The sequence below is a fragment of the Camarhynchus parvulus genome, chromosome 14 (assembly GCF_901933205.1).
Source record: "Camarhynchus parvulus chromosome 14, STF_HiC, whole genome shotgun sequence".
NCBI lineage: Eukaryota > Metazoa > Chordata > Aves > Passeriformes > Thraupidae > Camarhynchus > Camarhynchus parvulus.
Window position 1 is genome coordinate 13,927,607 of NC_044584.1, and position 20,722 is coordinate 13,948,328.

The 20,722-nt window shown below is 42.2% G+C and overlaps 1 protein-coding gene across 1 annotated transcript in view; it reads left to right on the plus strand.

The window, feature by feature from the left end:
• Window positions 1-8,194: 8,194 nt before the first annotated feature.
• GRIN2A (glutamate ionotropic receptor NMDA type subunit 2A) overlaps window positions 8,195-20,722 on the plus strand; it is a 149,088-nt gene continuing 136,560 nt past the window's right edge. Inside the window, exons 1-3 of the mRNA XM_030958333.1 lie at window positions 8,195-8,587; window positions 9,353-9,578; window positions 11,026-11,448. Of these exons, the coding sequence (XP_030814193.1) occupies window positions 11,044-11,448 (405 nt within the window). The 5' untranslated portion in view covers window positions 8,195-8,587; window positions 9,353-9,578; window positions 11,026-11,043. The remainder of the gene's footprint in view (window positions 8,588-9,352; window positions 9,579-11,025; window positions 11,449-20,722) is intronic.

The following is a 20,722-nucleotide window of genomic DNA, read 5'->3' on the forward strand; positions in this document are numbered from 1 at the left end:
GCAGTTTTGCATATACATAATTTGGGTGATCTCTTAAGGAATAGAAATCTTTGTCATCCAGAGCACAGCTGGGTGTTCTTTTTTTCTTCAGAATATGCCCCACTAAGATTCTTGGAGGGCATTTCTCTTGGAGGTCTCTTCAGTAATATTGAAGTTGTAATGGCCTGTGTAAGTGATGATAGTGATGTTTTAATGACTAAATCAGTAAGAACTGGCTATGATAAACAGCAAAGGATTGTCAGCATCAGGGAATTTTGCCTTTTTCAAATACCATAATGTTTGTCAGGGCATGGCACTGGAGCAAGTTAAACAGATGTTCTAGATAAGTTAAGATGAACATCTGTAAATATTGTTTTGCAGCTGTACATGCTGATGGCTGATGGAGCTGATAAAGGTTTGCAGAAAGTAAAGCACCAACAGAACCCTTGTAAATCATAGGAAGATGTTTTCAAAATAATGAAGGGTTAAAATGACCTGCTTAAACCCTACTCCATGACTCCTGTCTGAAAACTGAGCCTAATCCTAGCTCAGAGCATTAAGATGTCCCTGTCCCATCCCCAAAAATGGGATTGTTGAGAAAAAAAATTCACCCCTTTCAACCTTATAACTTACTCCTGGAGTAAACAGCCAGTCTAGAAATTACTGTTATTAAAAAACATTTTGTTCAACTAGGGTAAGAATGAAAGCTGAAAATTCTGCAAAGAGTAAACGCAGAGTCTATTTTTCATTTTGTTTTTGAACCTTGAAGTGTTTGGGATGAAGAGCTCTTTCACCTGCGTTCAAGGATGAATGCTGATAACAGGCAGAGATGAAAAGTCAGCTGGTAAAAAATATGGTGTTTCAAGTTTTCAGACTTGCATCAAGGAAAACTTGGAACCATGGAGCAAATCTGTGAGCTAGTACAACAGAGAGATCATGAAGGTTAAGTGGCTATTTAACACTTGGGGTGAATATAAACACAGTGTGTTTTGAAATTTTTAAAAGAATATAGATATTGTATTCAGTATCTGCTCCTTGGGATACTGCATAAGAAAATGCTGTTTGTCCTGCAAATACTAACATTTTTGGATTTTGATAGGAGAGTCTGTGTAAAGGTGAAGGCAATACAAGGTAAACAGAGATGGAGTAGCTCCTGAACTGAACGCTTGTCCAGTGTTGTGTACCTTGGAAGAGGGCACTGTTCCCCACTCAGCAAGGCAGTCTGAAAAGGTAGTCTTATCTTTGTGCTTATCTTCCATCATTTTAGCTTTCTGGCTGAAATCAAGAAAGCAAGAAATCTGTCTGATCTTTGCAGATGAAAGATAAGAGCTGGCAGGCTTTAAACTGGAGCAATATTCTTGTTCCTACATATATCACAGTTATTTTGGAGTCTGTATGATAGAAAGGAGCGGTGGGAACAGAAATAGTTGTGTGAGGGTAGATAGCACACAGCCGTCTGCCGAGTGAGATTACAGTTAATTGGCTTATAAAAATTAAGCAATCACATTAATTCCAGAAAGTGGCTCTGAGACTGATTTTTTTTTTCAATAAGTTGGTGAAATAACCTCAGGTGTTTATATTTTTTAGATTATTCATATATATAATTGTTGCTTAAAAACTCCTAATCCTGCATGTGTTTGAGTGTTGCTGAATGTTTGTAATGTATGTATATGGTCAGGTGAAACAAAACAGGATATTTATACTTCAAAATATATACTTGAGCATATACTTGACTATCCCATGAGTTTCAGAAGTTTAATACTTGTGTTGATATATCAGATTTTTTGTTTAGCAGATGGTGTTTAAAAAAGTGGTAGATCTCAATGCAAAGAATATAATTAATGTAAGCATAGGTTTCATTTGTATCCATTTAAGTTGCTCTAATGAAGTTACGTTTATGAAGTCATTCCAATAACTCATAGAAGGTTAATTATTTGGAAAAAATATCTTTTTTTTTTTTGCTTTTTATGTTCTTTAATGGCTATTATAAAGCTCATCAGAGAGGATGCACTAACGTGCATAAAAATTTAAAATGCATTTAGGCATTTCTATTCAAATACCAAAACAACACAAATCTTAGTGCAAGTTACTTATGTCACTGAATGTGGGTGGAATTGTCTTGACTGTTGACCCAGCTTGGAAAGATCAGAGAGCAGCAACACTGCAAGCCAAGTCTGCAGTCAGCACCCTCCTCCCAGGTGTCACTGAGGCTCCCACCTATAGGATCCACTTAATCTCAGCCTCTGAACTTGAATTCTTTCTCAAAGTAACTTTGAATATATCCTGTGTCACTTGGGGAACCAGGTGCTTCCCAGTCTTTGACCTCTCTTTGCAGAATTCATGCAGGAATTATTTTCTTTTGTCCCATTAGGATAGGAGAGGAGGGAAAACCGGGATTCTTGACAGTAACTTTTTGGGGAAAGACCTCTTTAAACCTGTATCTTTTGGATGTAAAGACACCACCACAAACAAAAGGTGTGTCTCCTCCTAAGGATTAATTCCATGAGTAACCTTGCAAGTAGACAAGACAGGTGACAATTCCTGTGTTTCTAAACACCTGAAAAAAAACCCCACTGAATCCAGTAATTTTAGGTTTCAGAGCTGTCCATCATTCAGACAAGAGTTTAGAAGTAGGTGAAACTGCATTTGTTTTTCTTGAGAAGACATTTCAGAACTGTGGTAATTGGATATGGTTATCAGTTCCTAGAAATGTGGTCACCTGGGTAAGCTAAGCCTGCATTTTAGGTGGGAGACAAATGTGTTTTAATGTTATGTTATTTAAGAAGCTCCTTTGTCTTGCTCATTGTTTCCACCAGTGAGACTAAGTCAAAGTTTGAAAATACAGTCAAATGACACTAATTAAATCTGCTACTAATCACAGTTGTGCTTATTATCACTGCAGCCTGGAATTCTCCTTGGGCAGGGAAAAACAAGAGGCATTCTTTCTACAGAAAGCTAAAAATAGGGCTCCTTTGGAGCAAGAGCAGATAAAATGCAGGACCTAGAAGCACCATGATAATTGCACTTTAAAGAAAGCTCATACTCAAGTGGCTCAATAGCATTGCTGTACATGAACAAAAGCCATGTAGCCTGTGTGGCAGAAATAGGTGACAGAAGGCTCTGACTCATCATGTGGAACTGTAATTTAAGTTCAAGGGGGATTTTTCTATCTTGGATCTATTCCTACTGGCTCAGATGTCTCATAAGCCTTTAGCACCTAGTTTTAATAGAGCCAGTGCCTACAATTTAGAGATGGGTTGGATGCAGGGAGCAAAATACTACTCATCTTAAAAATATCTTCCAGCTAGAGCTGAGGTAACTTTGTGCTGATAAGAAGCTTCCACTGACCTTTACTAAATTTGATTTTCTAGATTTAGAAAAGTCTCAACTCCCTAAGAATTTGCTTAGTGAAGCACTGAGAAGCAGATGCAGTGTAGGCATCTTGGTGCTTCCCACTCAGTACAACTTTCTTTTAGCAAACAAGTTTCTGCCAATGAACAATGTGTGAGGGGTCACTGCTGGCTCTTATCAGTCATAAGTAGTAATTTCTTCATGTTAAAACAAATTTTATATAAAATGACACAATGTTCCATAAAAGTTTGTTTTACAAGTAGTACTAATATTGGTAAAGACAAGTAGCTTGCCTGTCTTAAAGATTCATGGGGTATTTTTCTAATTATTATTTTCAAACTTTACAAGTCTGTCCAGCCCCTTGAATACCTAATACATGAGTATTTTTTCATCAAAAGATCAAAATTATAGTAATATCTAACTTCAACCAATTTTTGGTAAACATCTGAAAATATACATCAGCTATGTACACAGGGGCCTTTTTAGGTACATAAAATCTTGATAAAGGTAGATAAAGGTAGACCATCTCAAATGTGGGGGCACACAGGATGTTCCAAGTGAGGCAAGACCAAAACTGCTGCTATCATGATACAATTCCAAAATCTGAGCATCCTTCAGGCAGACTAACACAAGGCAGCAACTGCTTGGCTGGGAGGCTCATGATGCTATCCCCAACAGATACACGAGGCAGATTTGTATGGCTCAGGGTGACTGAAGAGGAGGCTTCAAATGGTATTTTAAAAAATTCTGGTTTGTAAAGGCTTACCACTTTAGTGACTAAATTCAGTGAGGGTTAGGAGATCATATTTTGGCCCTAAATAAATAGTGGCAATTTTTGACTGTTCTTTTACTGCTGTAGGCACTAATGAATAAACTGTACTGGCCATGCAAGTGGTCAGGTGCTTCCTTGGGTGTTCCAGAAAGATTTTATAAGAAAATATACTAATATTTCCCAATTTCTGATGGGGGAGTGCAGCTTTGGAAGAAGAGAAGCAGTGTTAAACCAGTATTTACCTGATTCAGTTCCCTGAAGCCCAGGCCTTGTGCAGGCAGTTCAGTGTGTGATGGGATTGGTACTGACACAGTCTGCACAGGACTGCACTGCTGTGACACAGATCTTTGTTAATAGAGCTGCCTTAATTAAAACACAGAGTTCATTATGAAATTCTGTTTTGACCCTCAGAGTTAGATTTGAATATAAAAGAATTCCTCTTGGGAGCTGCATAGAAGCGTTTGAAAATACATCTGAAGCTAAATTTGATGTGGGAAATTGATTACAAAAGAGGCAGAGATCCAATCCTGGTGAATCCTGAATAGCTCTGATAGTCAGAGTGAGGTGGAAAGGACCAGTTCTGGCTGGGCAGTCCCTGGGGTGTTCCCTCCTTGCTGGGGTTGTTTCCAGAGAAGCTGAAGTGCTGTAACAGCCCCAAGCTCCACTCAGTGATGTTGCATCCTCTTTTTTTCCATAGCAGCTAGCTCATGTCCTTTGCACAACTGAGAGTAGCTCAAGGCCATCATTTCATGCATGACTTGGTAAATTGTGCAAGAAAGAGCCCTGCCAAACGAGGAGCTATGCCAGTTTTCAATAAGAGGGCCATCTGTGACAAAATGTTTTAGCAAGTTTGAAAACAATTGAGTTCTTTCCTATTTTTACTTTGATTTCATTTAGCATGTAAGTAACTTTGCAGCCTCTCAAGAGTAAATTTAGTAAATTTATGTTACTGTATCCTTGTTTGCTCTGCATTAAGTTTTTGTTGAGTCAAATGGCTCCATTTCGGACCTGATGCTGTGTGGCACTGAAAAATGATTTTGCATCAATGTGACTTTTGATTCCTGTTGGACACGTTTGTCAGGGTAGGTGAAATTCAGATATTTGTGAAAGATAATAAGTATATAAATAAATTCTTAGTAGTTACAGCAAAAGTAACTAAATGTAAAAGTAGTTTGTTGCTGGAATTAAAACATTTTTAAATTTGGAAAGAATTCCAAGTGAGCTTCTCTCCCTTAACCCAGCCAGTAACATATCATTACCATTTTGTTTCAAGAAATTTAAGAAGTTGTTGCAATGGAGTTTTCATGTAGCAAGGATTATTGAGGAAATCTGCCATTTGTTTGAGATCTCTCAAATTGTCTTAAACTCTTGCAAAGAAGACTATAAAGAAGACTACCTCTATTGCTAGTAGAGGGGCAATAATGGGACCTCTAATACAGTATTTTTTTAAACTAATTTTGGTGTAATTTTATGAGAAGAGTTTTGTTAAAGAACAAGGTTATACTTAGTTACTTACTTAACTGCACTTCCTAAAAGCAAGAGGAAAATTAGAGTTGTTTTCTGGAATCTGGAAGTTTAATTTCACTTTTAATTTAGCTGTCTAACATTCTGAGGTTAAGAATCTTTCTGCTGGCAGAGTAAAGCAAATAGAGAGCAAGTTAGTGTCACTCACTGAGGAGTCAGTGACAGAGACAGAAATCTGCCTTGGAAACATTACCCGTACCTGATAATTTGGCTGCTTGTTTCTGTTGGCAAGTGCTCTCTGCAACAGGTCATATTCAGAAAGAGGAAACCTTTTTGCAATTTGATGTTATTTTAGAAGGGACAGAGTATGAAGAGAGTTCCTGACCTTTAAATATGTGTTTATGTAGGAGGCAGGCTTGGTAGGGAAACTTCAGGTGGGAAATATCCTCAGAATGCACAATTCCAAACTTCTTGAACTTGTGTTGTAGCTGCTTTTAGAAAAGTGCAGAGCTGCCCATGTGGAGCAGGCAATCATTTAGGGGTAAATCCACCTGCATCCTAGAATAAGTGTTGTCCATGAAGATGCTCAGTGCCCCACGGGCAGGGGTGTTAGTGTTTGTTACAGCGCTTTTGAAGGGAGTGTTCCCTTACACAAAATCTACAGGGGTTAGACACTTAAATGCAGGCTTTGTTGTCTTGTTTCTGCTGAGTGAAATTGATGACTTGTCATGTTTGCAGCTCTTTGATTTAAAACTGTGCAAATATACCTAGAGATGGAGTATGAATATCTACTAAAGCAGCAGTCTTAATTTTGCAGCATTTGCTCAATTCTGTAGGCAGTAATCTGCTTGAGTTTGGTGAAGCTTTTGGGAAGACTGTGTACGTATTGCCAAGATTAATCCCACTGTGTTTGCACAAAATTTTAATATGCTCTATTCTAATTTGTAAATTTGGACTGTTTTTATCGTGATATTTCACAAAATTTTGAGAGTAATTGAGGAAAAATATTTGGAAATAATGCTAAACTATTTCTAAATTTGGATTAATAAAAATCCTTTAGCTCTGAAGTTAGAAAATGTGGGTATTTCTTGTATTGGTCCTTCACACCATTAGACTCAGAGTATTGTACACTAAGTATATTGCATACTAAGTATTTCCCAAAAACACCATGGGCCTTTTTATATTTTAAGCATAGGCTAATGTTAGAGCTGCAATTTTTCACCATTGTGAATTTCACTTGCATTTGAGGATTTTGAATCTGTTTTTGCTGCTGTTCCAGTAAATCTCCTGAATGATAACACTGAAATAACCCTTACACAAGGATGGAACTGCAACCTCATCTCCAGTAACCGTGACAAACATCACTATAATATTTACAGGGGGAAAATGTTCATCCAGGGTGAAATGCAGAGATGCATTAAAACATCAAACATTAAAAAAAAAAGGCAGTTGAAACTGCTTAATTGCTTTGCTTAGAAAGACTAATGTAATGTCTGAGGAAGTAATCCCTAAATAAGTTAGGAGGTGAGATCTTTCAAAGGAGGAAAAAACCCAGGCATAGACCTATCAGGGAATTCAATGATGAGACTGTCAAGAGCAGTAAAGCTGATGTGTTGTTAAATGTCTTTGGGAGAGATTTCTTGGTGTTCTGTGTCTTAATGTAGTGAAAAGCAAACTTCAGAGGGTGAGCATTTGGCATTATCCTATTTGAACCCAAAAGTTTCCTCTGGCACAGGAGTAGGGGGTCTGTCAAAACGTGTGACTTTGCCTTACTCTGAAGTATTCAGTGTGGGAATGAACATGGCTGTAAAGGATGGAGCATGGAGGAGGCCATCCCTCTGTGGTACTTAGCTGGCACATTCATTTGTGCTAAACCAAATAAGTTGTGGCAGCTGGAGCAGGATGGTGGAAAGGAAAAAGCAGGAGAGCAGTGGAGTGAGGGAGCAGGCACAGCAGTGTGTGGTGGAGGGAGGTTGAGGTGGGCTGTGGTGTGGGCAGGGAGGCAGGAATTGCTCTAAGGCCAGGTGGGTCTGACACCAGGGCTGTGAGAGGAGAATGAGAGATGGGGAATCAGGCTCCAGGCTCTGAAACGGGAGATGTGGAAAGGAGGATGGAGCAGCAGGGATGCGCAGATGGAGCCAACTTCTACAGAGCTTTTTTGTGATATTTGGCTGCTGTCTGGAGCTTTTAGGGCTGCTTTTAGTGTGTAAGCTGCTGCTCCACATTCGTTCCCCTGAGCCCCACGGCTGGGATTTCTGCTTGACAGCCCCTGCACCAAGGGAAAGGAGAACGCTCTGGGGTTTCCCGGGCTACCAGCCTTTGGCCGGGGATGCTATTGCGGGGAGAGCGCTGGAGTTTGCCGCTCCTGTGCCCCAAACCCGGTGTTCTCGCCGTTCCCCCAGATCTGACACCCCCTCCCCCGATTGCCTGCGTCTGACTCATTCGCTGGTGCTTGTGCAAGCAGAGCGGGGCGGGGGGGTGGGGGAGAAGCCTTCAAAGTATCCAGAGCGGCTGCTCTGGCTCTGGCAGGGCGGCCGTGAGCTGCGCCCCTGCAAGGGCGGCGGTGCCGGGGGCGGCGGAGCGGAGCGCGCCCGCAGCGCCGCGCAGGCGGCCCCGGGTGGAGCCCGCCGCACCTCCCGGAGCCCGGGCAGTCCCCGCCGCTTCCAGGGAGCCGAGAGCAGCTCCGTGCCCGCCGTCCTGGGGAACTGCTGCGGCAACATCGCGATTTAAAAAAAGGGAAGACAGAAAAAAAGAAAAAGAAAAAAAAAAAGATGAAGATGCTTAAATGCCTCCTGCCAAAAGTAAAGAGCGAATCCCAGTTGCAATGGCTCTGCTAAAACTTGATCATGCGGGATTTCGAGCGATAAAGAGCTGCCGGGCTGCTGTTTACTGCGGTGGGAACAAGTTGCAGGATGAAATCCAGGCGTTAAGGGACCTATTTTCCACTTCACTGTTTGCAAAGGAATCTACTGAAATGACTTTGAGGATCTCTAAACTGGAACTATGTGGAGGGAGAATGCAGTAAGTACCGCTGGTGGGGAGTCCGGATCGCGCCCCGCTCCGGGGCAGGGGCGCCGCGCAGGGCTCCCGGCTCTCGGTGCCGGCTCCGAGTTCCCCGGCAGCGCCGAGGGCCGGGCAGGGAGCGCCGGCTGCTTTGCCTGGCGAGCCAGCGTCCTACATAGAGCTGGGGGTGCTTGAAGAACTGCCTTCATGCATATTTACTGGGAATTATGAATGAAAAAAACCGGAGCATTCGAGCTTTCCGTGGCGGGCTCTGCTATAGTGTCTCCCTGGGTTTGTTTATGGTAAATTGGGAATGAAGCGGTTCTGTTTCAGGAGCGAAAAGAGCTTTATTCCACACCGCTTTAGCTGTGCTCCGGGTTATGCTTGTTTTGAACCTGCCAAGAAAACTCCTGCCCTTGCTCATATTAATTAGTTTGCTTCTAGCTGCGCTTTCCAGGTTGGATGTTTCTTCCCTTAGCGCTCAAACCCGTCCATCTCACTTGGAAGCAAACGGGCAGTTGGGAGCTCAGGATTTTCCTGACCTGGATAAGATGAGGGACGTATCCCGGACGGCTGAGGGCTCACGGAGCTGCTTTTAGCCAAGAGCTGGAATCTAAGTGAAGGGGGGGAACTTTTGAGTGTAGTCACTTTATTTCCGCTCACATACCACATGCGATCGAAGTATATTTCTTTTTTCTCCTGTCAAATCTGCAACCTGACTAACGGCTTCTCCTCGTCTCCTCTTGTCCCCCCGCTGTCCCGCCCCATCCCCCCCGTGTCCAGCCCCCCCTTGCCTGTCTCCCTGTCCCCGTAGCTGCCCTCCCGGGATGCGATGTCGCTCGCAGGCTGCGGCGGGGATCACGCGTGCGGCCAGCGGCGCGGAGGCCAGCCCTGAGCCCGGGCAGCGAGGGGCGCGACATGCCCGCGGTCGCGACATGTCCTGCAGCGACACCGACAGCAGCACCGGCACCTCCGGCAGCCGCCGCCGCTCCGTCTCCTGAGGCGCTGGGTACGTGCGGCCCGCGTCCGCACGGGGGCGCCCTCGCGCCGCGGCCGGCCCGTCGGTGCGCGCTCCCGGCACCAGCGAGCCGTGCCCGAGGGGGGCTCGGAACGGGGGGTCGGAGTGATCGGAGCGGGGGGCTCGGAGCGGGGGGTTCGGGGGGCCCCGAGCGTTCCTCGGGCTCGGGGGGAAGCCGGGGCAGTTCGGTGTCCTGCTCCACCGCCCTCCGTGTGGCGGCGGCCGGCGGGAGGCCGGCCCGCAGTGAATCGGGCAGCGCTGATGTGCGGTTAAATGCCCTGTGGAGTGCTCCGAAAGGAGGTGGCGATGCTGCAAGCCCGTGTTTGGCTGTGTGTGTGTCAGCAGCAGACAGCTGTGGCTGAGGATGAGGATAGGGCTGGCGGGATGAGAGGGGAGATGTGAAAAATGCCACCCCTGATTGGTCAGCCCCGCTTGTGTGCTCTGCGTGACGCTCTGCAACAAGCTTGGCTTGATGTGGCACAGGGACTCCCTTCCTGCAGCTAGCGGAGAGCCAGTTATGGGGGTGGAAATCCCCCGGGGCACAGAAACAGGGGGAGATCTTGCAGAGTCAGACCTGCTCTCCTTCTCCCTCCTTCAGATAGTTCAGATCTTCTCCGTGGCTCATCTCTCTCCCCATCCTACTCCGTCTATATTCAGCCCCCTACAGAGACTCAGTGAAGACATGAGGTAACCGATGCAGTGATGCTCATTTATGGAACACCCTCCCCTTCAACACTAGGGACAACTTTGTGTCCGAGATCAGCAGTTCTGAGATGCTCAAGTTCTGAATACTGAATGAGAGGACAGAGAAGAATTAAGACAGAATATTGTACTTTTGAATCTGTTCTAGGAATGCAGTAGGATTCCTTAAGCAGCGGCTGCCTGGGAGGGATCCTCAGAGATAAAACAGCATGGTTTTGGGATGCTGTGAGATGTATGGAGTGTGTGGACTGGGGTTTCCAGCAGACCTCTGGCTCACTTCTCTCATTTTGGGCTAAAATACCTCTCTCTGATAGACCGTGACTAAAGTTTAAATAGATGTCCAGGATGAAGGAAAATATTCTGGATGGAAAAAGATTTCTTTTACCTATTTTAGCACAGCAAGGTTAAAAAGAAGGATGATAATGTCTTTTTTTAAATGATGTCAGTCATTTTAATTTTCTTGGCTATCCAGGAAGAATGTTAATGGGTCTTTTCTCCGAACTTCTGGTACAGTTTTTGCCTTGCTCGTGGAAGGCCAGCTGTAATACTGTCATCAAGCCAAGTTTTTGATAAAATATGAGAGGCTTGACTTGGAACTAAGGTGAAGGATGCATTATAAAAAGCTGCTAAAGTTTGCATTATGCCCAGAAGCTTTCTGTTTAAAACCTTCTTTGAAGATATGCAGTACATATATTTTTCTCTACTTTCTTCTTATGCATTGTGATCGCTTTTACAGGGGATAAAGCTGGCAAAGATGAGGAAAATTGGCTGTGCTCTCCTGGTACTCCAAGCTCTTCTGGCACCTTTGGATCTTGTTCGTGGAGCAGAGAAAAATTATCCCATCCTGAACATTGCAGTGATTCTGGGAAGGACCAAGTACATAACAGAGAGAGATATCAGAGCTCTCTGGACCAGGGAAATGTCAGCAGACCTGACTGTTGATATCAATGTCGTGACTCTTCTTGTGAACCAGACTGACCCTAAGAGCATCATAACACATGTTTGTGACTTGATGTCAGGCACCAAGATCCATGGAGTGGTTTTTGGAGATGACACTGATCAGGAGGCAGTAGCTCAGATTTTGGATTTTATTTCATCTCAGACTTCTATTCCAATTCTTGGAATTCATGGCGGGGCCTCCATGATAATGGCAGATAAGGTAGGAAAATTTATTAAGAGCTCTTGCTATTCTGATGTACTTCATTTTATTGGTCTCTATCATGAATAATTGCTACAAGCAAGTTCAAAAAAGATGCTCTTAATTGTGTCTCTGTACTTGTATGCCTAATAGTGTCTTTGTTGATGGCTCATCAAATATTCAGAAATATTTTGGTGTTCATACCTGAAACTCAACTTTCTAACACTATCAAAGCAGCCCTAATGAGATATTACTCTCCAGCACATGGAATGATGGTCAGTGAAAAAACTTTAATAGCTAATATGATCAATACATGTAAAAACAGGCTCCTAATAGTAGGTTCATAAAATGATTTTGAGGACAAGATGTAAAACTATAAGCAGATGTTCTATGGTGATTGTGAGAAGTAGCAAGCAATAGACCTGAGTGTATCTGGGTGCAACAGTAATAACAGGACAATAGAAAGCCAGACTTTAGTGGTCCACTACAGCATCTGAATTAAGCAGTCATGCACACTTGGACCGCTGCATTCTAAGAATTTATTGAATGAGATTTTTGCTAACTGGATAGTTCTACTTTGCTGCTGTAGTTCATGAAATCCAGTAAGGGCCATCTGAAATCTGGAGATAATGATAAATGGTCTTGTTGGAAAACATATTTTTATGTAATCTGTTGTGAGACTGGAAGAGCAAAAGTGACTCATGTCTCAAGTTCCTTAACGTTGCAAGGATTTTTAAGAGCTCTTTGCTGGCACTGCAGCATTGATTTTGAGAGGTGATGCCTGCTGCTCCTGAAACAGGCACTCAGTGCAGGGCTCAGCTCTGCTGGGGACTCTGCCTCGCCTGGAACTCAGAGGAGCTCCCAGTGTGGTGTAAGAGAGGAGAGCTCAGAGAGAGCGCAGATGTGGGAAGTCACTGGCTTGCCAGCACTTGAGGATCTTTAATATTAATTCTAACTTATTTCCTGGTATTTCCATGCTTTAGGCTTCCTTATTAATTGAATATTATTTTTTCTTAGAAGTGACTTTTGAATGGTAAAGGGCTCTCTGAACACATCTGAAAAGGAAGTGGTCCAGATGTATTATTTTGTGAAGCATGGGGGAAAAGAAGCAGGGTTAATTATGATTGAGGAATCAGCTTTGAACTTTGGAAACTTTTTACCTCTGGACTAGACTTTTTGCCATTGGGGTAAGAGGTCTGTTTCTCTTGGTGTTTTTGAATAATCTTCCTTTAGAACTTGTCGTACAAGGGGAGGACAATAAGTGCTGAATTATAGAAGAGATCCTATAAAAATGGCTTTGACATCTTGATTTATACAGAAAGATCATTACAGTCAATGCTGCTATCTCAAATGCAATTGCAGTGCCCAGATTACAGAGGCAGTTATTTCATGTGCTTTTAAATTACAGTGCAGATTTACTTGTCTTTTAAAGCTGGGTTTATATGTATTTAGTGCTTCTATTTGATACATATTTCACTTAACGGTGTCTGCCAGTGTAAGAACACTTGATCTCAGCCAGGGCTAAGTGATGAAACACTGGAAGAAATTCTTACAGAATCATCTTCACTCTTGGTAGCAGATGCAGGATGTTACTGATACTGATCTATTTTTACTTTTATGTAAGAGCCTCTAGAAAATGAAACTGTCTATTTTTTTTGTCTCAGTAAATTACTACTATTTTCACTGTATGCTAATATTATCGTTATTGTATCACTGTCTTTTATTTTAGTAGTTATCAAAGTTTTATTAGCAAACTTTCCTGCTGAAGTTTAGCTTCTAAGATTTCCATTTGGGAAATCAAAATTGTCTGAAGGAATTGTTTGTTCATGCAACTAATATTGCCTTAATTTTCAGCCTGACCTTTGCAATGTGCAGTGTCTTGCAATGGGGTTTGGAACATCTCAGTAATGAGACTTGCAGGTGCCACATGAATTCCTTGGAGATGAAGTTGGAATTCACAGTGCTGTCATAGAGGCGGGGAGATTGGAAATCTGAAATCTTTCAAGTCTCTGTCAGGATTTTAGCTGGCACACATAGGTGTTGGCTGACTTGTGAAGATTATTTTAAGTCTCATGCATTGAGATGCCTGGCTGTGCAAAAGGTGCCTGGTCCCACTTCTGCTTGTGGATGTAGTGCTCTGGTACTCTAAGGCTATTTCATTTATGTCCTTATCCTATGAGCTCTGTGCCAGGCGGTTGTTATGTGATGCTGAACTCAACTAAACTGGGGGCACAGGAATGGGAGCTCATTTATAATGCTCTGTACTGCTGAAGACTTCACTGAATGACTCAGAGGAGATAAGCTACCATATTCTCTGTGGCTAATAAATATTATGTCAATGTGAATCTTGACTGAAGACCCATATCTGTAAAAAAAAAAATTGTTTTATATTTCTAAGAATGAGGTATGGCCACATTTGGAGTTTGCAGTGAGTAATACAGGACATACAGCTTTTGAAGCACTGCCTCCCTGTCTGAACATCTGGGGTGAGTGGTGTGTTGTCTAGACTGCCTCCTTTGCCAGCCCAGCTCTGCTTCAGTTTGCTCAGAGTTTGCCTGCACCATCTGAGGAGAGATTTTGCATGATTCATATATGGAAAATAGACAGGCATGTGAAGCCAACAAAACCTGAATGTTTTCTGAACTCACTGATCTCTTTTCACCTGACATCAGCTGTCCAAACATTACCAACAAACCAATGGGACACCTGGGGGTTTATGGCGCTTGCCTGATCCTGACTGTGCTGCAGAGATACCCTTTGGGCAGTGCCACATGCTCTGCTCCAGCTGATTTTATCCCCTGCTCTTGGCAGGAGCTCTCCTGCCAATGAACTGCTCCTTGGCTTTGGTCCCCAGTTCTGCCATGCACTTCAAACACATTCAGATGTGGGATAGTCTGCTGAAACAAGATGAGAATTGTCTGGGGCATCTGTGCCAGCCTGCTGTGCATCAGCATCCCTTGGAGGATGCTGAAAACAGGCTGGCTGTTTATTCATGTTGTATCTCTTGACATTTGAGACATCTCAACACAAACACTGCTTAGGAACTGTTTTCTGACTTGAGCATTTTGTTTCAAACATAGTTACCTTTGTTTCACCACATGCTATGATTATAATGGTAGTATTTGTGATACTCTTTTTTTAAAAACAACATCATGGTTAGTTCTGTGTCAATGCTAAAAGACTTACTTCCTCACATGTGGGAAAATTATCCCTATATATTGTAAATATGTCCAGGAATATTTAGTGTCTTTGAACCATAATGCTTTTGCTGGTTGCAAACCTAAGTCTTTCCAGAAGTCTTTCAGAAAGACATAATTTGAGGCATTTTATTCTTGTGCAAGCACTCACAGTTATAACATAGTCAAGAAGTGTTAAGGGTGAGGGTAATTTTCCAGAAGGGCTATCACCAAGTGATGCTTCTTGAAACAGATCTGGAAATGTTATGCAAAATAATTAACTGCTTTTCCAAAAGGTAAGTGCTATACATTATTGCATAATGATTCTATGAGAGCCCTGGAGGTTAGACAGGGTTGCTGGAGGTTGTCTAAGCCAGCCCTTGCTCTCTGATGAGCTAATATTGAAATCAGATCATCCAGTCAAGTTTTGATTATCTCCCTGGAAGTAGATACCACAGCCTCTCTGGGCAATCTGTCTCAGTAATTAACCTCTCTCACCATGCAAATATTTTCCTTTTATCTCATTAGAGTTTCCCTTGATACCACAGGCTTTTGTTCTTTTGCTGTGAATCCGAGTCCAGCTCTGTCTCGGTGCCATTGCAGGCTGCAGTCACAGCGCTCCTTACCTGTCGCTTTCCCGGGGAAAAGGTTCCTTCAGCCCTTGAACTTTGAGCTTCCTTGGATACACTGGTGTCTTGTATGGGGAGACCCGCAACAGGACAGGGGACTGCAGATTTGGCCTCGCGGGTGCTGCGAGGGGAGCAGTCCCTCCCTGGAGCAGCTGCTGCCGCAGCCAGGTTGGGCTGTGCCGCCGAAAGGGAGCACTGCTGACTCACGTTCAGCCCATCCCCTGGGCCCCGGGCCCTGGAGCTCTGCCGGACACTTCAGCAAGGCATCTAATTGCTAATAAGCACCGAGTGAAACTCTGCTTTGAAATCTTTCGTTCCTTTCGTGGTGATTTTTTTGGTACTTTAGTGAAACACTTGAAGATGTTTGCATTACTTGTCATTTTCACCTCATTATAGGTATAGCTGGAATTGCTTTGTTTTAGCTCATTTGAGAGGCACAAAACTGTGCTGCACTTGTACAAACCAGAGCTCTAAGCAGCTGCCCTCCCAGACTCCTGGCTCAGGAGCATTTATGCTCCCTTATCTGTATGTCACTTAGATGTTAAAGTTACTCCACACATCCTCCAGCTTCTTTGCCAAATGTCTCGATCGCACAGGGATTCTCTAAGGGACCAAAAAGGTTCAAAAGCCACACTTACCTCTTGTACTATGTGTAAGTGTGCTTCAGCTCCTAATGCTTTCAACATTCTTTGATGGATGGCAGTTGTAATTTTTTTTTATTGTAGAATCTTTTCTGGAGGTCATTCTACATGGAATGTGCTCATTAATTCATGTGTCTGCCATATGCATATATAGATTTCTGTCCAGCCTGTTTATTTGCTTGTAAAAGAACTTCAGTATTTCATTGCAGAAAACTGTAAATTTAAGATTATCTATAATAATTTTCATTCCCTCCTTACTGATGGCTGATCTGTATGGCACTATGTGTCTGAGCATGGTACTCACATTGGCTTTGTTACTGTTAGGAAGATTAAACCACAGGTTAATAAATACTTTAGTGCAAAAATAACAGTGTTCATATAACTGCTGTTTCAGGTCTAGACATAGTAGCTTGCACTACTACATAGTCTGTTGCACACAATATTTTCAGCTTCTGACTCATTTAAAGAAGCATTTGAATTTGATTTTCTTCCTTTCTAGCTCTATGAAGGTCCCTATGGGAAGAATGACCTTCAGAAATTCTAATTTTTATTTTCAGCTGCAATACAAATGTAGCACTGACCTCCTTGCAAATCTATTTACTTGTCCATATCCATAAAGTCAATCTATATGTACTTTTAAAAAAGTCTTGCACATCCATGAGATTTTTAGACCTAGAATATAATCTGTGGTAGTACCTTTTGCACATTTCAATTACGCATTCTGTAATCAGTGGTGTTAAAAGTTCAGAAATGTCTCTCAATCCTGAGATTTGTCCTGCTGAGGAGAATGAAGTGAGTGGATACAACATCCTGTGTTTTTCCTCCTCAGGAGGCAGTGCTGTGCCAGGGTGAGGTGGTTGGGATAGACCATGCTGGTTTAGACATTGCTGTTCCTGTGCTGGCATGGCTGGGAGTGTTTGCTGCCTTCAACTGGGTCTTGGAACTCAGAGGAGCATTATATTAATGATGTGAGCTTTGTATTCTTGCTTTCTTTCTCCCACTCCTTTTTCTAAAGGGTTTTCCTAGCAATATATTTTCCTAGAGGTGATTATATTATTCCTCATTCTCTTGTCCATGTAAGCTTATCCCTCTTAATTCAGTGAAGGAAACATGGATGAATTTCTAGAATACTGCAAGAGTAGACTTGAGCTAGCACTCTTATGGAGCTCAAGGGCGGGATATTTAGTTTAATTTTCCAAAGAAGATAGTTTTGACAAGATTAGGAATTTTGGTAACTAGTGAGCAGGTTGTAGGAAACTGAAGTCTTCTAGAGTTTGCTTGATTTTTCATGCAGTTTAGGTGTGGGTAAGTTCCTGATATTTTAGTTTGCTTAAATTTACAGCTGCAACTGAGCTGAGGGTGCAGGGTTGGTCTCCACACTCCACTCGTTTAGGAGATAGGAGTGTTTGGCTTCACTTTAGTCCTTTGCAGTAAGCTGTATATTTTCATCTCAAAGGTACTGTTTTCTTTCTCTTCCAACTGTTCTTACAGTTTTACCTTGAAAATAGAAATCTTTAAGTATCTTTGTTTTGAGCAACAACATCTTAAAACTGCTGGTAAGTCCCTGTTGTAGATCACCCAAGCAATCTCTCCAAACAATTGCCTGCCTGTGGGTAATTACAGCACAGCAGACTCCTGGGCTGTGAAAGTAGGACACGACACCTTCAGTGTGATTTTCAGCTTCCAGAAACTCCTGGTGAAATCTTTGGAATTTTTGTCCCCAAGAACATTCTCAAATACAAAATCAAGAATTATTCCTTTTAAGCTATAAAATAATTATAGGACATTACAAAATACATAGCAAGTTTCTGGCAATTAGAATTATCCAGAGAATGTACCTGAAAGTCTAAAATTATGCAGTGTACAGAACAGATGGGCTTTGATATAATGTCAAACACATTTTTTTTGTGTTTCATCTATTAATTATTTTTGAGGATGCTTAGATTACTTCAATAGACAGTTCATTAGTGTGTTTTGTCACTTACTTGAACTAACACTTTAATTTGAAGAATTTCTCTATATTTTTTTTTATTTTGCTTGGAAGACTCTGGGCTGGATCTGCCTACATGGTGATGGTACAAAGAGCTTTGTACAGATGCACAGAAAGAATTTGCAGACTGTAGCTTTTATTTTTTACAGTCTGTGGTCATCTGGTTTGTGTGTACTCTTTCCCTTCCCCTCTTCCCTCCTCCTTACTCCTTTGCCTCTGCTCTTCCCTGGAGCTATGAAGTTGTGTGGATTTTACTGAGAGAGCCCAGCCTCGATTGTCTCCACACCATCTGTCACCATATTGTTTGTTTAAATCCTTGAGATATTTTCTTCTGTACTTCACTGAAATAAATACATAAAGCTGCAGCAGCATCATTGGCTATTTATATTAGATTTAGACTTAATGTCCTTAGGAGAAAACCCCTGTGCTTGCAATCGAGGTGCATGAGCTGGAGGCGCAGTTTGTAAAGCTGCACGTGGTTCAGTTCCCTGCCTGCAGAGCTCCAGTTCTGCAGTGGGTTCAGTGCATCAGCCCAGCCCCTCTGGCTCCTCAGGGGGACACCCAGCTGGGCTCTCGTGGCCCTGCAGGGACACTGCTGCTCAGGGGTTATGCTCTGTCTCCCCACTCTTTCAAGGAAAATGTTTTGTGCCCTTTGGGAAATGCAGGATGAATCTTCCTCTGTCCTGAGAGTTGATGGTCTGGGTCAGGGAAAGGTGAAACTCACAGGCTCTGTGAAACCAGAACTGGAAATAAGAGTGGTTGGTTAGAAGAGGGAATGTTTTGGAGAGAAATTGAAGTGTGCAGAAGAAGGGTAGTATAAAAGCTGAACAACCATTAGGAAAATGAGTTTTGCTGTTATGCAAATGTGATATTCCAAGTTGCTGATGGGGTTGGTTGGTGCTCAGCTGCTGTAAGTTTATGATGTGCAGTTAACGTTGTCTCCTTTCCCTACAGCAATTTTTTCTGTACATTCCATACACGTGAAGCTTAAGGGATCAAAAAGTCTCAGTATCTGGGGGGAGGAGGAGGTTCCAGGTCTACAAATTGTCTCTTACTTAGTGAACAGCAAAATTCCTCTGGAGAAAGGTTTGTCCTTTCTGGGATCCTGGGCTGAGGGGTAAATGGGGTTCCCTGATCAACCTTTGTGAATGATTTAAACCTCTTGAAAAAGGAACCATTTCTAGTCCAAATTCGTGACTAAGATTTTATTTGCATACTGATTCTTTCAGCTCCACTTGCAGATTAAAGAAATAATGCATGAATGTACATATGTAGATGGCTTGTATAATCCATTTCTTTTCTGTTCTCCTCTTCAAGAGGTACAGAGACTGAACTAAATTTAAGAAATCCAGCAACGTATCTGAGGTCAGAGTGGTCATAAACTTCTAGAGCATGGCAGTAACTCCCTTTGGTTGTACATTGACCAATCTTGCTTAGTAAGACGAACATGTTTTTGGATGGGCAAATTCAAAGCAGAGGTACATTTCCTTCTGGCTGTAAAACACTGAGAAATACATTAAAGGGCTCTGGATGAGATTTGTCTAAAACATTGTAATATTCTGCATACAGCACCAAATCAATCTCCATGTCTTTTCATAGAAAGACGTCTCTTTGGACATCTTTTCTTTCATATTTGGGCACGATCAGACCTGAGAAATCAAGGTCTGTGGTTTTTGGTATACATGCAGGCTCTTCTCCCTACTTTCTTCTGGATTCCCTTGCTGAAGGTGGAGAAGGAAGGGTAATAGAAAAACTGGTGGTAATCTTCATGTTTTTAACATTTTTCAATGATTTACCTACTCCTTGGGTGGAGCCTACAGGTGGTGGTGCTTTGGTGTGCTGCATTGGCTAACAGAAGTGTGATTTCCCAGCAGGATCACATCCAGCCATTCTGGGCTAGCTTGGATTTTTTCAGATCAAGACCTCTCAACTTTGTGCATCCCTTGATTTGGATTTTGAGTAAGCTTTCTTGGAGAGGTGCTTCATTACCACATGGCTCCCCAGTCAGTGTTTTGGGCTTCCTGTCTCCATCATAGGTTTGGGAAAGTAATTTCCTTCTAGGCTTTTACTGGAGATAGGCTGAACCATTTCCTTGTCACAAGTTCCTTGCTGCAGCATGACTGAGAGCTCCAGTGCTGGTCTTGCTCCATGGCCTCTGCTCAGTGTTTGTGGCTATTTATAACCTGCCTTTTGTGCACATTGCAGCAAGATATTTCTATAAACATGTTTCATTCAAAGGATTGCTGAGTGGAAAGCTGCTTATCTTCTTCTTTTTTTTCCTTTTCTTGACAGTGATGTTTTTTTTTTTTAAGTGTCCTAACTTTTGGTTCAAGATTTCTGTAACTTTATTGATGGAAAATTTTGTGTATTTGTGCTGAGCAGTTTGCCTTTCCATGTGACTAAATTAGCAATAGGACTGCTTTGTTTTCACTGCATTGATTTTGTGTCTAGTAGAAACACACTGTGTATGTAGAACTACTATGAAAGAAGAAAGAGCAGGGATTTTATAGACACCTTTCAGCTCCTCAAAATTTGCAACACAATTATGTATGACAGAAAACAGAATTAAGGTAATCTCTTCTAAGTAACAAGTTGCTTTTAGGAGTTACAGAAACATATAATTACCAGACAAATTGCATGTTATTTTTTGTGTGTGAGGCTAATTAAGAGTTCTGAGTAAATTGTGTTGATATAAGCATCAGAGCTTATGAAGTACCTAATTGGGACAAGATAAGGCTTGTGAATTCATCATAAGAAAACAAATGCCAGAATTATGAATTATGTGTCTGTATTCTAGTCAAGTACCATTTAGGTTGGTCTGGTTTATTTTCAGCAATCACATTTTTTTTGCAGGAAACA